The 16963-nt window shown below is 44.7% G+C and overlaps 1 protein-coding gene and 1 long non-coding RNA gene across 5 annotated transcripts in view; one reads left to right on the top strand and one right to left on the bottom strand.

The window, feature by feature from the left end:
- Positions 1-9527, bottom strand: part of LOC118690904 (alpha-2-macroglobulin-like) — a 36683-nt gene extending 27156 nt beyond the window's left edge. For 2 of the 3 annotated variants that reach the window (XM_036389902.2, XM_036389919.2), the window contains exons 1-6: positions 9339-9527; positions 5150-5333; positions 4306-4462; positions 3698-3750; positions 2997-3017; positions 71-239 (exon numbers count right to left, since the gene is read on the bottom strand). In XM_036389902.2, coding sequence (XP_036245795.1) covers positions 71-239; positions 2997-3017; positions 3698-3750; positions 4306-4462; positions 5150-5333; positions 9339-9427 — 673 coding nt within the window. In that variant the 5' untranslated portion in view covers positions 9428-9527. The remainder of the gene's footprint in view (positions 1-70; positions 240-2996; positions 3018-3697; positions 3751-4305; positions 4463-5149; positions 5334-9338) is intronic. The other variant, XM_036389911.2, reaches the window with a different exon arrangement.
- LOC118690978 (uncharacterized) lies at positions 8707-16216 on the top strand. 2 transcript variants are annotated; one of them, XR_004980933.1, is made up of 3 exons: positions 8707-8996; positions 10185-10664; positions 15539-16216. It is a non-coding gene; the product is annotated as an uncharacterized LOC118690978 (long non-coding RNA). The 2 variants fall into 2 exon arrangements; XR_004980931.1 differs by lacking the exon at positions 15539-16216 and having other exon boundaries at positions 10185-11171.
- The last annotated feature ends 747 nt before the right edge of the window (positions 16217-16963 follow it).

Here is a 16963-nt window from a genome sequence, read left to right as displayed (position 1 = left end):
GCTGTTCCCAGAAAATTCCAAATTGAGCGGTCACAGTAAAAGGCATTACTGTCAAATTCCTTTCCCTTACCAAATTCCTCCACACTGAAGGAGTGCTCCACATGGGATGAGATGCTCTTCTGCACAACTATTTTGTAGAAGCCTTGGATGGGATCCGAGGTGAGGGGGAAGGAGAGCTGTGTAAAGCCTGCTTCTAGTTCCACCCCTTGCCACTGGTACACACGGTTCCTCTGGGGATCCTGCAGGTGAGGGTAACAGTGTCATGAGACAGTACAGGGGAGTGCCAGGGACAGAGCAGTGCAGTGCCCAGTGTATGCACATCACAGCTGGGAAATACCTATCTGTAATTATTCAACAGTCTGCGAGGTTCTGAAAGTACTTACCTGCCAATTCTGCATAACTTGCATGCAAGAAAGCTTTTAAACACTTTTGTGTTGTCTCCCCCTCAGCTGTACCTGCAAAGGATGGGGACAGGAAGCTAGGCAAGGCAGACTGGCAGGGTAACAGAAGGGAACAGAACTGGTATCAGAAGTATAGAGCATGGAGAAAAGGAGGAACTTTCAGCTTTCTTGACTGGCCATACAGCATGCAAAAGTTTTGGTTTTCTTCTGGCTGGAATGAAGACTGCTGAAGTACCAATAAACAATCTGCTGAGGAATCGGACACCTGACTTACCAATGGGACTGAGAAATGTACAAGAGTCCTAAGCCTGTGGTCGGGGTGGGGGGGGTAATGGTGACAGGAACAGAGGAAAGTATACTCCCACACAGAGGCATCCAGCTGGCAGCCCTCCCTTGTGTCTCCATGCTCCTAATGCTGGAGCTGAAGTCTCACCACTACTACATTTGTGTATTGCTCATTATTAACTGACCATCCATAATTAACCCCCTCAGCTCCAAATTTCTTGTAGAACTCACTGAAACAGCACAGTTGTTCTGCCTAGTTTAGTGCATCCTTGTACCTTGGCTGTCACTAAAAGTTTATTTACTCTAGATAGGTGTGTGACTCAGGTATGTGACTATGTGCATTTACTTCACTGAGATATTATCTCAGGGCTTAGGAAAAATGGAGATGCAAATGGCATTCTCCCAGCTGGAGGTCATCAGTCAGGGGGCAGAAGAGGGGGCCATACTCCCAAGAAGCCACCTGGGAGGGTGGCACAGTCAGTAAAATGCATCCCATGGCTCTGACCAAATCGTCTTCATCATCACATTTCAACCCTTCTGAAAAGTTCACCACTTATTGTGAGGGATGCCACTGGGCTTCCTCAGAAGAGGAATTCAAGAAAATGTTTACAGTGAATGTTAACATTTCAAGCTGGGCTGGTGAACTTGTTGCCATTCCTGTGATGTATCTATAGGGAAGGCCTGAAAACCAGTTTGTTTTCTTCCTCAGAAAGGTGTTCTATTTTTTTTTTTTAATTACATAAGCAATAGGTCAGGATAATAGTTCAGAAGTAGCAGACTCATACTGACTTCTGCCTTTGTGTTTCACTAAGATAAATTAGTGACATCCAGGGTTTGGATTTACGGACATTTATTTCCTTAGAAGCGCTGATGCTTAGGCTGTCACCTTTCTTCACTCCTGCCACTCTTTCCTTTGGTCCTGTCCAAATTTCATGCAATCATGTAGTAAACTGCACTGACAGATCTGATCTGGCTGAAGAAAGTACTCTAGAGTAATCTGGTGAATTTTCTGCCGCAGGAGTTCCCCCCTCTACAAGAGTGTCTTGTAGACAGCTGTGAAATCCAAACAAAGGGCAGTACTGGTCTGAGAAGGAGAACTGAGGAAGGGAGAGGGGATGGTGAAGATGAAGGACAAGGCCTACATAAGCTGGTTTAAGCAGCACAGACAAACAGCATGCTTTACAGACTAGAGCTGAGAACATGGATGGCCTTCCTAGGGATTTAAAAGTGAAGGCTTTCATGGTATTGACACATACACACAAAGGTTATTAAATTATTCAGCTTGTTAGACAAGGACATATTTCTGGAAGATGTATTTGTTTTTGCTCCTTTCATTAGATTTCTGTACTCAGTAAACTATCATCTCACTGAAAGGGAAGGAACCCCATGGGACATCCCTAACAAAAGGTAGCTCTGAGATGCTCCCCTTGGCCTGCTAATCCACACCTCCCACTGTCTTACTCTTCTTTTTTCCAATATTCACAGATAATCAGTGGCCCACCAGCTCTGCAGCTCTTTTTTGGAAGTTTGTTGATGGGAAGAGAGAATGACAGCACTCTGAAAAGAGGGTTCAGGAAAAGGGGCACAGCCTGGTTTTGGCCTACCTCTGTTGTGATGACTCTGCAGCTCTAGACAGAGATGGTGCAGAATGGACACAGCAACCCCACACAGCAGGAACAGTAAAAGGACTGACTACACAGGACTCATTAATTGCGTAAACCAAAATAAATTTTGTGCACACTAATTTCAGGGTCTGTCCATGAGCACTCATCATAAGTTTTTTCAAAAGAAGATATCCCAAATAATAATTATAAATTTTGGGGTCTCATCTGAAAAAAGTGAGTGCTTGAATCATTGAAACATCCTTCCTATTAACTTTTGCCTGCCGCTGAAGTTCAACCATTAAAAAAAAAAAGCCAGACAAAAAGAACATGCTTGGGAGGACAAGGGATGTCTATTTATTTAATTTTGTTTCTTTGGTTTTGATAGCTTATTTAACACTGGTCTCTAATTTCAACCACACTTGGCAGGCAGAGACCCAGTTCTGACTGGGAAGACTACTCTGCCAAGTGTAGTTCTGTTCACAGCATGGCTTGTAATGGTTAATTAGTTTTCTCCTACAGCTCATAGAATCATTATTGGAGCTTATTTTGATGCCCAGCTACTCAACCTTTCTTTAACCAAAGGGAAAAGGTCACAGGCCTGTGATTTTTCCCTTGCCCTTCAGCCTGAAAACACCACTGCTGGGGACTGGTTACTCTGTGCCTGCACATTCTTCCACAAATAATAATAATGTAGTTATCCACTTACCTGAACGTAGACAAAGGGAAACTGTGGGGAAAGATCAAAAGAAAATCAATGTTAGAAATATTAATCACACGGAATTGTTTTCCAGATTTGGACTGAGGGGCAGAAGAACAAAGAACTTCTAAGAAGTCCTTTGGGTTGTTCCCTTTCTGTACTTGCTCTTTTTCCTTGGATCTTGATGGCTAAGGGAATTTTATCTGTAATATTTTAGGACCCTGACCTTTTGTCTTACCACTGTATGAAGATGTGATGAAGCACAAGTTTTCAAGGAACTTGTCTGCAGAAGGAACTGATTGTCAAATAAAACAAAAGGTGGGCTTGCACCCCTGACCAGTTCCATAAAACCAAGTTCTTGTCATGCTGCTCTCTAAGTGTGGGACTGCATCCACTGCCAGAAACAACTTCACATCTGTCACTACCCATGGAAGCTTGTCTGACACATTTTTTCAGTAATGAGATCCCTGCCCACAAGCTTAGCCACATACATTGATTTGCAAATCTGGTTTTAAACATCTTTATGCTTCTGAAAAGGGGTATTTTTTTTTAGACGGAATGTGTCCTAGAACAGATTATGGAACAGGTAAAGCATGGTGTGAGAGAGTATCATATGGTTTAAAGGCTGTCTTCAGTGGTTCTGGATGATGACAGCAATGGTGTTAATTTAATTAAATCTCCTGTCTAACAACAAGGAATTAAGGCTCTACCTTCTCATTCAGTGGGTAGAAGTCTTTGTCCAGAGAGACGATCCGAAACTGAACTGAAGAGTGCAACAGAAGAAAAGGAAATTCCACAGGTAAATTTGTAGTCATCACAGGAAATGACAATGTTTCAATAATTTATTACTTGGATTCTTTCCATGGATCAACAGGCTCTGAATTGAGATCTCTAAGTAATAGAAACAATTACTTCAGGGTCTTTCTCTTGCAGATAGTGAGGGGCAGATAAATTTAGAAGAATAATCAGGTCTTGGCTGAATTGAGTTATCTCTTGGGAGTGCCTGTCCTGCTTTGTTGATTCTGGTGCAGCCAAGGGAGACTATGCTTTGCAGTCATCCTTGTTTTGTGCCTCTACTTGAGTAGAATGAATCAGAGCCTGTGCCTACACCTGGCTGAGATACTGTGCCTGGAGAATGGAGATTGGAATGATGAAAGTGCCATGAACTAGACCTCAGCTGACAGAAATAAGATTTACTGAGTACTTTAGATCCCCCCATGAAGAAATCTGAAAACTTCACTACAAGTATGGCACCTCTGGAGAATGGAGCCTTAAGATGTTTTGCTGTCAGAGTCAATACCAGCCCAATTCCTGGTACCTGTCTGTCCGGGCTTGTAGATGGGTTTGTCTGTCTGGACGAAGACCAAGCTCTCAGAATTCTTGACCAGCACTGACTTGCGACTCTTGAACTGCAGTGTGTCCCCTGTCACCGTCACAGTGAGAAATGCCACTGATGTGCTATTGGATTTTGGGAGCTAAGGAGAATGAAGAGGATAACTGCTTTACTGATCCACCCCATTGCACTGAGCACTGAAGGAAGAAGTGCTAGCTGGGTCAGAAAGTTCCCTAAAGGGACAAAAATGACTCAGTGCAGGGAGGAAGAAAAAAACTACTGCCTTCCTTCATTTATATACTTTTCTTAGAGAAATACTTGATCTTATTCCATCATACGATTTATCAAAAAGAAAATAACCCAGATTCATTAATTAGGGTATGGAACCTGTTGCTTACATTACTCACCAACCAACCTTCTGCAGTAAAAAACTGGGAATAAGCTCCAGAAGTAGCCATATGATTTCATGGACCTCACTATCTTTAACAATTCCCCGGTTTCTACAGTTTTCAGTCCACTCTGGTATTTTTCATCTCAGGCTTACTCATATCAAACAAACATGGGGCACATTCTGTCAGTCAAAGTTCCAAAATACTTCTCTAACGCATGCAGAGAAGTATCATGTGGGACACAGAATTTGATAATGGGGGAAAATTAGTCCTTGTAAGACTACCACAGTCAGTCATCCACATTGAGTTAATTCTTTTGTTCGACTTAGCTTAGGGGTCTCTGATTGCAGTGTGTCTTATTTCTTATTTCTGGACTGCTTGGATCTACTGTCCCACATCAATAAACACAAGAGACCATCCCACAAGGATGAGATACTCACAGAGAAAGGGATGCAGGTGAACACGTCTTTCTCTGACACCACATCATCAATCAAGCTCCTGTTCTCCCCTAGGTACTCGAGTGTGGCACTCAGGGTCACAGACTCATTCAGGTAGGTCAGCTGAACACAGATTTTCTCATGAGAATTTGTGTGGATCAGAAAGGGCACCAGCACCATGTACTGCCTGTGAAGGGAGGGAAGCAAGAAAGATCAGAAATGTGAAACGGTTTTAAGGGAACAGTATTAAGTGAAGGGAAATTAACAAATCAGCATGCCTAATCCATTGCCATCCCTGCGAATTGCAGTGCATATAACATGAGCATTCATTTTATTTTGGGTTTATACATATTAAATGGTCTAACTAATTAGCCTAAAAGCAGGAAAATGCTTGCAGTAGAAGGAACAATTTCTATGCTAATGGAGAGTGCTTTACAAAGGATGTTTTGTTTGGCTTCACAGCAGGGAGTAAGGATGGTTTGAAAGGTTTCAGGCTGTTAATTGAATTTTGTATATCCCACAATCTCCTTTTGAGACTCAAAGGCATTAGCTAAAAACAGTTGAGGAAAAAACCCACCCACTTGTCTGACTCCTCCAGTCTTTGCCTATCCAGGTTTCCAAATCCTTCATATGCTGAGCAAAGATGTGAGTGCTTGCAGTTTGGGACCTTATTAAGATGAGCACACAAAGAATTTTGGGGTGTAGTGTTTTATTGTACCTCAAGTGTACTTGCATCTTCAAAGAACTTTGAGAAAGGTCCCTCACAGAGGACCCTTAAACTAAGCTGCCTAATTCGACTAATTCAATAAAAGGGATAATTTTACTAATAAATCAAATTAATAATTCTGTCCTGGATTAATTGGTTGAAAGATAGTGCAGAAGGGGTAGGAACCAGTGAAAACCTCCAGAGTTTGTGTGGAGACTCCTGTTCTTCAGTACATACCTAAATGATCTCGGAAGTGCAATTGTCTCATAATTGTGCAGGATAAGAAAATTCTAAAAATTAACTTAGATGTTTGTGGAAAAGATTTTTTTGTATGATAGAACTGAGTAGCAAAAAATAGCAAATGAACTGTTCATAAAGGGAATATAATAAGTGAGCTCCTACCACTCAGACTTGACCACTGTTGGTCAGCCTTGGAAAATTCTCAGTCAGTAATTAGTAACAGACTGTCGGGAAGGGTTCAGAAAGGAATAGAGGACAAATACAAATGCATCCATCCAAAGCTACATTTTTGCCTGGGCTCTGAGCTTTCTGGGGAGTCCTAAAGCTATTGTGGAGGCAGTGGGATCCCAGCAGCTCCTGCATTTCCTTCACCATGAGGCAGCACTGTGGTGAAATGTAGTGAGGATCCTGCTGGCAACTCTGCTCAGCCAGTGCTGCTGCAGAAGCTGTGAAAGGAGGGAACTCCAGCCTCCCAGAGAGTGAGTTACAACTTGTGACTCTCTGCTTTCTCCAGCGTTTCCTTTCTTCCACAACCTTCTTACCATGGCTTCAGCCCATGCTGCTTCCCCTAATGCCATCCCCCCTGTCCCCTGTCAGTGGCACTGGCAATGTGACAATAACATCCAGTCCACAGAAAGGACAGCCTGACCTAGTTCGTGGGGAATTTGGCCTCATTTCTCTTCCTGTTCACTGTTCTGCTGAAATTTTGGCCAACTTGCAGAACTACCCCTTAGGCTGACTTCCCTGCCTTTGAAACAGAGATATAAACCATGCTGTTTATAGACCTCTCTTTAGGTGTTTGGGGATGTGTTGTTTAGAAGAGACAGATGAATTAAATTACCATGAGTGTTTCAAGCAACTGTGGTCACAAAAGCCATGTACACACATTCCAGGACAAAAAGCATCTGGGCTGCCAAAAGAGACCTCAGCATGCAATGAGCTGTTCTGATGAGAGAGGCAGTGACTCTGACAGAGGCATGCACCAGGGAGGAATAGGCGACCCTAGAGATGGAGGCTGAGGCAAAAATGGTGAGTTTGTCTCTACAGAGAAGGTAACACTGTAGCTGAAAGTGGAATAATGTCTGTCTGTGTATTGACTCTCAGCTGCTTCCTAGAACAAGCACCCAGCCAAAGAAAGCAGTGAACTTCATCAGCCCAAATCAATACCTGCCAATTTAAGTGTCATTATGGCCTCACACTTATGACCAAATGCAGAGTACTCCCAAGCATGTCCACTGCACTGTTAAACAGCTTACATGCACAACCAGAGTAGGAGAATAATACCTTTGGCTGCATTCTTCCAAAATCGTTGACATTTTGGTTACAAAGGACCTCTGGATTCTTAAGCCCACCTTCCCTCCTGGAACAGGGCTTTTGCAAAGGACACCATAGATAAAGTTTCTACCATCTGTCTGGGTCATCTGTTCCAGTGCTGCACTAATTTGATGAATATGTTTCTTTGTAATATGCAATCTGAGCCTTAATTGTGTCTCCTGTCCAGATGGTCACCTCTGAAATAGAAATAGCAGCAGCTATTTCTGCCCAAATAAGTGATACCCCTACTTGCATAGGGCACAGTGAGCAAGTCTTGGTTGGAAGTTTAATTTTTTCTCTCCAGTTCAAGGGTTGCTTCCTTTCTGTGTTGTATGCAGCATCTGATCTATCCTGCACCCACAGCAAAACTACCTATGCTACCTAGCAGTTCACTGCTCAGAACTGCCTCCCTACTGGGCTCCTGTCCCCCTTCTGGCGACCCCAACAACACCCCTCTCTCTCCCACCTCTCAGCCTTTCTCTGTTCTTCCCTCCCAGAACGGGGCTCAGTTAAGGGACAAAAAGCAGCCAACAAGAAAGATGGAGAGAGACAGTTGCCAAGGGACAGGACAAGGGGTAATGGATTCAAACGGAAAGAGAGCAGGTTTAGATTAGATATTAGGGAGGAAATTTCTTCACTGTGAGGCTGGTGAGGCACTGGCACAGATTGCACAGTCAAGCTGTGGATACCCCATCTTGAGATGCCTAAAGCCAGGTTGAATAGAGATCTGAGCAACCTGGTCTAGAGAAAGGTGTCCCTGTCCATGGCAGGGGGTTTGGAACTGAGTGATCTTTAAGGTCCCTTCCAGACCAGGCCAGTCTATGGTTCTGTGTTGCCCACAGGTCTGAGCAGTATGGTTTCATTCCCTTTCCCCCTGATGTTGGGCAAGAATGAATGAAGATTACTTAATTACTTAGTTACATCAGATTACTGTAGGGGAACCAGAGAGCTCTGCCTGACCCCAAAGCAGACTTGCTTGGCTGATCCACCCCAGAAGCACCCAAACAGGGCAGACAAATGAGGGATTGATGGTACTGCGTGAGTCAAATGTCCTCCAGGCTGACCCAGTGGCAACTTTACCTCTGACCACACAGCAAGTGGCAGCAGTAGCGCTGCACCTTCTGCCAGAGCTGTGGCAGTGCTTGTGGGCATGAAATCTCTGCAGCAAGCACTGCTGGACCCATGCTGGTGAGAGCTGTGCCTCTGTCAGCACTGCAAGAGGAACCCAGCCAAGGTATGAAGAGGGAGGCTGCTCCCTCCCAGACAAGAGGCTTCAGAGCAGCCCTGTCTGGTGGGCAAGGCTGGGGTGGGCATGCCAGGCTCCAGCCTGCCCGTGCCATGCCAGGCTGCCCCTCTCCCAGCAGAGCCCAAGCTGCAGCCGTGCTCCCAGGCTGTGCAGCCCTGGCGCTGACACCAGCCCCCAAGCCGCAGGAAGGGAATCTAGGTCACAGATCCTCTCCGAGAACAAGCACATCTGAGGCTGCCAAGGGAAACAAACTGGCAGGAGAAAGGGGAACAAACTGGCTTGGAAAGCAACAGGAGAATGGGGAGAAGTAACTCAGTGATTGAAACAAGGACACTCTGGGAAAGGTAAGCACCTGGATCCCGGCATCATGCCCACAACATCCCAGGCCCTGAGAAGTTTCAAGGCAGAACATACTTGGGCAAAGGTGTTGAGAGGATCCAGGTTTGGACTATCAGGGCAGGACCGTGGGCATGCGGGCAGAGATTTGGGGAGGGTGGAAGGAGGCCCCTGGCAGAGATGGTGGTGGGGAGGGGTCCCAGGGCTGGACAGCCGGGGGATTACAGGATGGGAGTGCGGAACACTGTCAGAGCTGTGCAGGAACTCAGGGCTTGGTTATTAGTGGGAAGAAAGCTGCAGGAAAAAGGGAGCACTTAGACCTCCCTCCCCCCTCCACACGTGTAGCTTACGGTTCCGTGTTGAGAGGAGTGTTTCCAGGAAGGAAGAAGAGAAGAAGGAGGAAGATGTTTGGTTTGCTGGGCAGCTTGTCCTTCCCCATGGTGCAGAGCAGGTCGTTCTGAGCCAAGCAGTGCTGCTGTTTTCCTGCACCTTGTAATTCCCCTCCACTCTGTGCTCTGTCAGCCTCTTTATAGCTGCTCTCTGCAAACAGCCCAGGGGCTGGAGGAGATAAGGGCTGGGGGCCAGGGCCCATCCGGAAACAGGGAGAGGCAGCAAGGAGGAGCTGGAACAGAGGGACAGTATTTGGCCAGAGACTCTGCAAGTGGGGGAAGGGTATTTATTTGGGTAATGCTTATATTAGAAATCTTTGAATGATTCATACCCTGTTTTCCTTAACCCATCAGAAATCCGCAGTGTTGGGGATGTGAACTCTGTTCAGCACATGGTAATATTCCCTGTGGGCAGCATCCAATCACAGCAATCTGATTTAAGTTTCCACAGTATTTCCTTCACAGTTCCTCTTCATCAGCACTTTAAAATATATTGTTTTGAGTTGGAATGACTGATGCAGAAGGTGAAATTACTAAGTTAATATGGGCCATCATGAATATTGATGAATTCCAATCACAGCATGCCTCATTCTGCAAACTTTCCTCCAAGCCTTACAGTCCTCACTGCTTTGCCTGGCAAAGATGACACAAAAATTTGATGTGTCCTACACCTCCAAGTTTATAACCAGTATAGAAAACACATTTTCCCTTGAAAACAAAGTAAGGTATTGAGATGTGTAATTTTAATCACTTTAACCCAATTCTGGTATAGTTTCCTCTGATTTCTTTTCAGTTTCTATTTTTTAGCTTTGTAGGTGACTGCCAATTGTCCAAAAGCAGAGTGGCTTGCTGCTGACTGCAATTGCAGGAAGAAAAGGTGTTTGTGGTTGGGTGCAAATACTCTCTGTACTTTCACAACAGCAGTATATGTGGGAATCCTTGTCTGCTCCAGAAGTCTGAAAGAAGTTTTGGCACCTCTGCCACCAAAGGTAAATAATCTCAAGAAAGACACTTGTTTTTCTAATATGATCCTGTTCAGTCTCCTCAAGGATGTAGCACAATGTTCAACCCTCAAGGCCAAAGCCAAACAATAAAGTGAACTTTAACCTTTGAAGAACAGGCATGTGAAAAGAAAAAGCTGTGGAAACATTTCTTGAAGACACTGGTATCATGCCTTTCATGATATATGGTGGTCCATGAACTTTCACCTAAGAACTCCTGTTGGAAACCAGCAGCTCTAGCAAAGGAATGTCTCTCCTTAATGCCAGCAGCTTCGTGTGGTGACAGGTGAGGAAAAACCCACTGTAAAACTCAAGACTTATATGAACAGCTCCAGTTAACAAATTGTATTAGCTGTTCAGCTAAAGGCAGAAAAAATACTACAGGAGAGAAAAAACCACAAACATCAGTATTGTTATTTTAAAGGAAATCCAAATTATGATATTATTTTTCCCAGCCTGAGAAAAAACAAAAGCAAACAAACCCAAAGCAATTTATTTTGTATGACAAAGAAGTATGACAGGAAAAAGTACTTAGATAAATCAACAGGAATAATAGCAAGACCCAAAGACATAAAAAGGGGTTTCTCATTGTATAGGAGACAAAATGCTTCACAAACCACAGTGAAGGGAAGGTCATCTATTAAAAAAACTTCAGACAATATGAACATTTTACAAGTTGTACCAAGCAGGAACAGGAAGATACACAATGAAATGAAATACCGTAAAACAGCTTCATCAGCTAAACTTCAAATGAAACTGGAAATGTCAGAATGAATAAAGATTATCCACTTTAGTTGCTTGTTGAATAATTTAACCTGAGAGAAGGGCCTGACAAGCAGATGAACTGCCTTTCCCAGATGTGGACAGCTGGGCTGTCAAATATAACTCATATTTCTGAGGTGTCATATGAACAAATGACTAAATTCAGGCATGACAAAACCATCAATGAATTATTTTCATTTTAATGCACTTTGTAGATTAAATTGCAAACCAGATTGGTGGCTGAATTTTATAAATGGTCCTGTGAACCATATTTTGTGTGATGTGAGGTGGCCATCTGTAGGGTAAGCCATATACAAAGTATGTAGAGGTTTTCTGTCTTTCTCAGCTGTGTTATAACAAACATCCACAGTGTATATAAATTTGGTCTTGCCTTAGAAGAAATTTATACTGTATGCTGTAAAAAAGGCTATAAACAAGGTTGTTTACCCTCAGGCATGAGAAATCCAGAGTGTGTCTGCTTGATACTTACAGTACACAGCACACACACAGTAGGATAAATTGTTGAAATCCCATTATAAAATCCATCTAAGGTAACTAGTGAACGCTCTCTAATAATTTAAAAACCTGTAAACAGGAAACTGCTCACATGTTAGCAGATATTTTTGGATATTACAGAGAATTGAAGGTAATCCCCGATGCAGTAACAAATGACAAGCTTTTTTAATTTATGCTTTTGTACTACTCAGAATTTTGCCAAGGAGGGGGGTAGAAAAAGCCAAAACATTTACAAACGTGTCTCTGACCAGCACTCAGGTCAATCAATTATACTTTTTTTTTGAGTCATATGACTCTTCAGATAAAAATTTACCATATAAAAAGATATATTAAATGCATATAGACTTTCTGTTTAGCTTTGGCTGTAAAGTTAGTGTCTGGACTACCTCTCTCCTCAGGCACAGGCATCTCATGAAGGTTCTTCTGCTGGCCCTGAGGTTATGTTCAAGTCAGGTTGAACAGTGTTTGAGCCAGGCTTTCCTCAGAGGTGCACAGTGGCAGGAGCAAAGGTAATAAGGCCAAGATTCATACAGAGAAACAATGAGCACATGGAAGGAAAAAGAGTGTTTCTCCCAAGGGCTATGTAACAACAGAACAGGCACCCACAGGTGCCATGAGACATCCATCCCCAGAGACCATCCACACTTCATAGCACAAGGCCATCAGCAGAAGTGCCAGTGTAGAAAAAAACCCCATGCTCGTACTGTGTAGGCATTTCAGAGATTTCTCCCATTTAGATTTTAAGTTCACTTAGCTATAAAACAGTAAAACTCCAAATCACTGCCTCCCTCTGGCAGGCTGCTGGAAGAAGGTGGCACAAGGCTGTGCCAATGCCACCTCCCTGTGGCACAGCCCATGCTGTACCCACTGGTGTAGCACCCACCTGCTGCAGAGGTGTGCAGGAGCTCTCACTCCTCTCCTCTGTCCCAGAGCCTTCTGTGTGAGCAGAGGTGGCCAGGGGGACGGGCTTTGTGCTCACCTTGCTTCCTGCCTTGCTGGGTGACATGATGCAAGGCCATCGGGCTCCCTCTGTGCTACAGCTAAGCCAGATGTTTGGTAACCAAGGCATGAGCCTTTTCCCAGTGCAGACAGGAGCTGGGGCTCAGCTGGTGTGTTTGTCCAGGATTTTGAGATAGAGGATGCTATAGGAAAACCAAATAAGGAAGTCCAAGTAGAGCATGAGGCAAGGAAATCAGATATTGTCACACTTAATCCTTTCCCCTGAACCTCTGCTTTGTTCTGTTCCAACTTGTTAGGCAGGGCAGAGCTGACATTTCAGTCAGGGGAAGGTGTGTGAGCAGTGTAACACAGCTGGAGAACACACCATTTATCAGGGAACTTTTCAACACAGTGTCCTGCTACAGAGCCTGTCCTGGGAACAGGACAAGACCTCTCCTAAGCAGCCATGGGCTCTGAGGGGAGAGCCAGCTGTGCATCCCACAGTCAGTGCACAGGACTTCCCAGATGTGCTTCACCTTGGCACACTCCTTGGGGACACACCTTGCCTTGACAGCAAGGACAGCAAGGGGAACTGGTGGGACCTAAAACTTATCACATCTAGAGAAGTGAAGTAGAAAACATCTGGCACAGTTATGCAATTGCTTCCAGTAATAACCCAGCCTTAGCCTCCCTATGGGCAGTGAGTCAAAGGGTAGGAGGCTGAAAAAATGTGTGAGGTTAGCACTTTAGCAGCATGCACAGAGTCCTGTCATAGCCAGTGGTGATTTTTATTCCCTTCACCTTTGACTGCCTTGTTCATATGTCTCTCTTCCCTCTCAAACAGGACTTAAATCTCCCAGCTGACAGGTTATATACACACAGTGTGACAACATGGGGTCCTGCTGAAGTCATGTTCTTAAGGGAGATCCTGGTTTGCCTAGCAGGAGCAGTGGTGTGCCAGAAAGGAGATGAGTGTGCTGAGCTGCAGAGCTGCAGGAGTATCAGAAAGGGGAAGAGTGAGACATTCCCTTGAAAGAGGCTATTAGGTCCTGTATTCAATGTAATACCTTGCTTTTAGGATTTTCTTGACCTTCAAAAGGTGACCCTTTACTAGGTCAAGCAGAAAGAAGCTTTCTCTTGCTGTGAGCTACAGGATTAGCTTACAATGAGTTGCTTTTCCACTTGAAAATCCTTGAGGAAACTTTTCATTGTTGCTCTGAATAAAAAAATGCAAATGTATGAGTGATGTTCCTCAGGAAGCCCTTCTCTGACATTTGGTGTTTCACAGCCAGTGGTGCCAGAGATGTGACCACACTTCTGTGTCACCTGGCTGATGAATCAGATGGTGAGGGTCACCAGTGCAGACAAAGCCCTACCTCCCTAATTGTCCACCAGGTACAAATGAACTGAACAAAGAAATAATCAGAGAACAAAGCTGAGTTGATTCCTCAGAGCAATTTGACATCGTCATTTGTTGGCTGAAGAGTCTTCTGACATATTTCTGGTCTTCTCTGATCAGTGAATTGGTTGGTCATTACTCACACTCCATATTTGACACACGTGCTGAGAAGAAGACCTGAACATCTAAATCATACAGGTGAGGTCTTGCTGTGCCATTGTCTAGTAGCTTGGCACTATTGCCTGTGACACTGTGGGGATCACAGAGGATTTGAGTCAAAAGATGGAGCAACCAAACTCCCAGAACTGAGGACTCCTTTGTCTGACCCTAGCTAAGCATTTGAGGGGCCTAAGCAAGAGAATGCTTCTACACTAAAGCTTATTTTTCTGGAGAGACCCATCTTGCCTCTAGATTTTGCATCCTGCTGCCTGCACTGTGGATGACACTCATCTTCTACTGTAAAAGCATTTATGTTCACTTTTCGAAGCAGGTATGGTCATTAGAGTTCTTCTTCTTAACTAGGCCATAACATCAGCCTTTTGCAGATCCTTGAGTGTGGACTCCACACGAGCAGCAAATCAATTCCCACGGCACAAATAAACTCTACAAGAGTTACATAACACAAAAGGGAAGTAAGCTTGACAGAGCACTTCAGTCAAAGACACTATGACGTGATTATACTTCGTTAATTCTTTTTATCAATAAAAAATGCCTTTCAGAACAGCTTTTAATGTATTTCTAGCAGAGCTATGCATGGACCCATGGGACATCCAGAGCAGGTACAAGGACAGTGGCAGACACCCACAGTGAAGCTGGGATTTTCCCATTTATTGTAGTGTTGCTGACCCAGTCCAATATCCTGCACAACAGTTTCAGCTTTTTAAAACTGGTATGTGCAATACCAAGCACAGTAAGTGCATGTGCCTTTGAGTTGGCAGCAGTATGATACCTCATAGCCGCTCTTGGGCCAGTCAGCCTGATTTTATCACATTCGGACGACACAGTTTGCTTAGTCTGTATGGCTAAAAAATTACAGTAATTCTACCCTCTGAGGCCTGGAACCCTCCCCTGATCCCTGGCACCTCAGGATTATCAGATGAGAGAAGAAGAAATGACATTCAGGCTGGTGGGTGTCCCTGGCTTGTTCAGCCCACAATTAATATACTTGCTTCAGTTTCAGGTGTGTGGCACAAAACCTAGAGCTGAAACATGACACCAAGGTTCCAGATATCTTGGAGGTGTTGGAATGTGTTTTAAAAATATTGCTGTTCCCTGTGGGTGTGGAAGCCAGGGAGACATGATCTAGATGTAAAAATCTGGAGGGAGAGTGTGAGCATGGGATATTTATTAGATCTGACTGCAATGAGCAATTATATGTTTGAATTGAAGGATAAAATTGGGCAACAAACATTACATTTTCAGTATGCAAAGGAAGAGAGTGCAGTGGGAAATGAACATTTCATGTTTTAATAGGCAGGTTTGACCTAAAAGGAAGATAAGATTTCAAAAGTATGATAAAAATGCACTTTATTTTTTTTTCCCAGGACCTTGTTTCTTCCCAGGAAACTATGTTCAGCAGAACAGAATAACATATTTGGCCAGACCTGAGGGGATTTTTATGAGTTCCATGTGAGATGCTGAAGCCTTAACTTAATTGGCCTTACATTCCTCAGGAAGATATACACCCTGTATCCACATCCACTCAGTCTGCTCTCCTTTTCAACCTTGTTACCATAACTATTGATTTCTCTTGCTCTAGTCCAGCCTGATGCTCATGTAAATCAAGTCAGTTGCTACAATCTGGGCTGTGCCAGAAGTGCAAAATTTACAGCTTTTCTTGCTTTCCTCCTTTTCCTCCTACTGCCAGTGATGCTTTAATTTTAACATTCTGCAGGGAGATCAGAAATGTACCCAAAGCTATTTCATGTCCCAACAAATTCCTTGTCTGTGGAACTTAAGAAAGTGGCTTTTTATAACATCAGTATAACGCATATCCTGCATGGCAAGCCCCATGGAGTACTAAAACTCAAATTTTTTAGTGCTCTTTGAGAGAAAAAAAATGTTTTGGGGAGAGGAATATCCTCTGTTGCCCTGATAGTTAATTTTCACCGAAAAAAAAAAGCAAGCTCGCATGCAGCCATTAGCAAACCTCCTGGTGGGATGGATCCTGTCGAACACCTCCCAGCCCTCGGCTGGATGTTAGCCCTCGGCACCTGAGCAGTTTGCACTTAAATTCCTGCTGGGGCCCCTTGGCGCGGGTCCCGTGGTCCCCGGCCGCATCCCCGGTGCCGGGATGCGCGGAGCGGAGCGGGGACCCGCGGCCCTGGAGCCCCGCGGGATGGGCGAGCGCTGCCGGCGCCGCTGCTGCTCCCGGGAAAGAGGAGCAGCACCCGTGTTTCTTTCCCCAGCCCTCCCGATGCTGCTCTGCTGGTGTGTTAGTGTTTGCAGAAACCACCACGGCTCCAAGCGTGATGAAGGAGGGGATGAGCAGAGGTGCGGGAAAATGGGGACGGTCGCTGCTGGTGGCTCCTACCATGATCCATCGTGGCCTGGTTTGGACAAACTCTGCCAGACTTGGAGGGCGTGGCAGGGTGAGAGGGAGGATATGGGTCCAGGCACTCACAGGTCTGGACTGCAAGCTGTCCCTTTCCTCACCTGTCCCCTGCTGAGCATGATGCAGTCACTCTGTGATGTTTTCACCTAAACCCTTACTCTTATGCCAGAGGGGCAAAGGCAGTGCTGTCACAGGCCTGGGGAAAGGTGAGGGGCTGTCCAGCAGCTATGAGCAGTGGGTGTCCATCTCTGGATGTGGGGGGACTGAACACCATGCGTATTGCAGGAGTGGCCAGGGGTTATCAGCTGTAGCTGAGGGACGAGGCAAAGTGCTGCAGGCAGGACAGGTGTGTTCCTCTCCTCATCCTCCCCCAGCCTGCAGTCATGGCATGTGCACTATCATCAAAATGCCTGTT

The sequence above is a fragment of the Molothrus ater genome, chromosome 2 (genome assembly GCF_012460135.2).
Source record: "Molothrus ater isolate BHLD 08-10-18 breed brown headed cowbird chromosome 2, BPBGC_Mater_1.1, whole genome shotgun sequence".
NCBI lineage: Eukaryota > Metazoa > Chordata > Aves > Passeriformes > Icteridae > Molothrus > Molothrus ater.
This window is presented reverse-complemented; position numbering and strand designations above follow the sequence as displayed.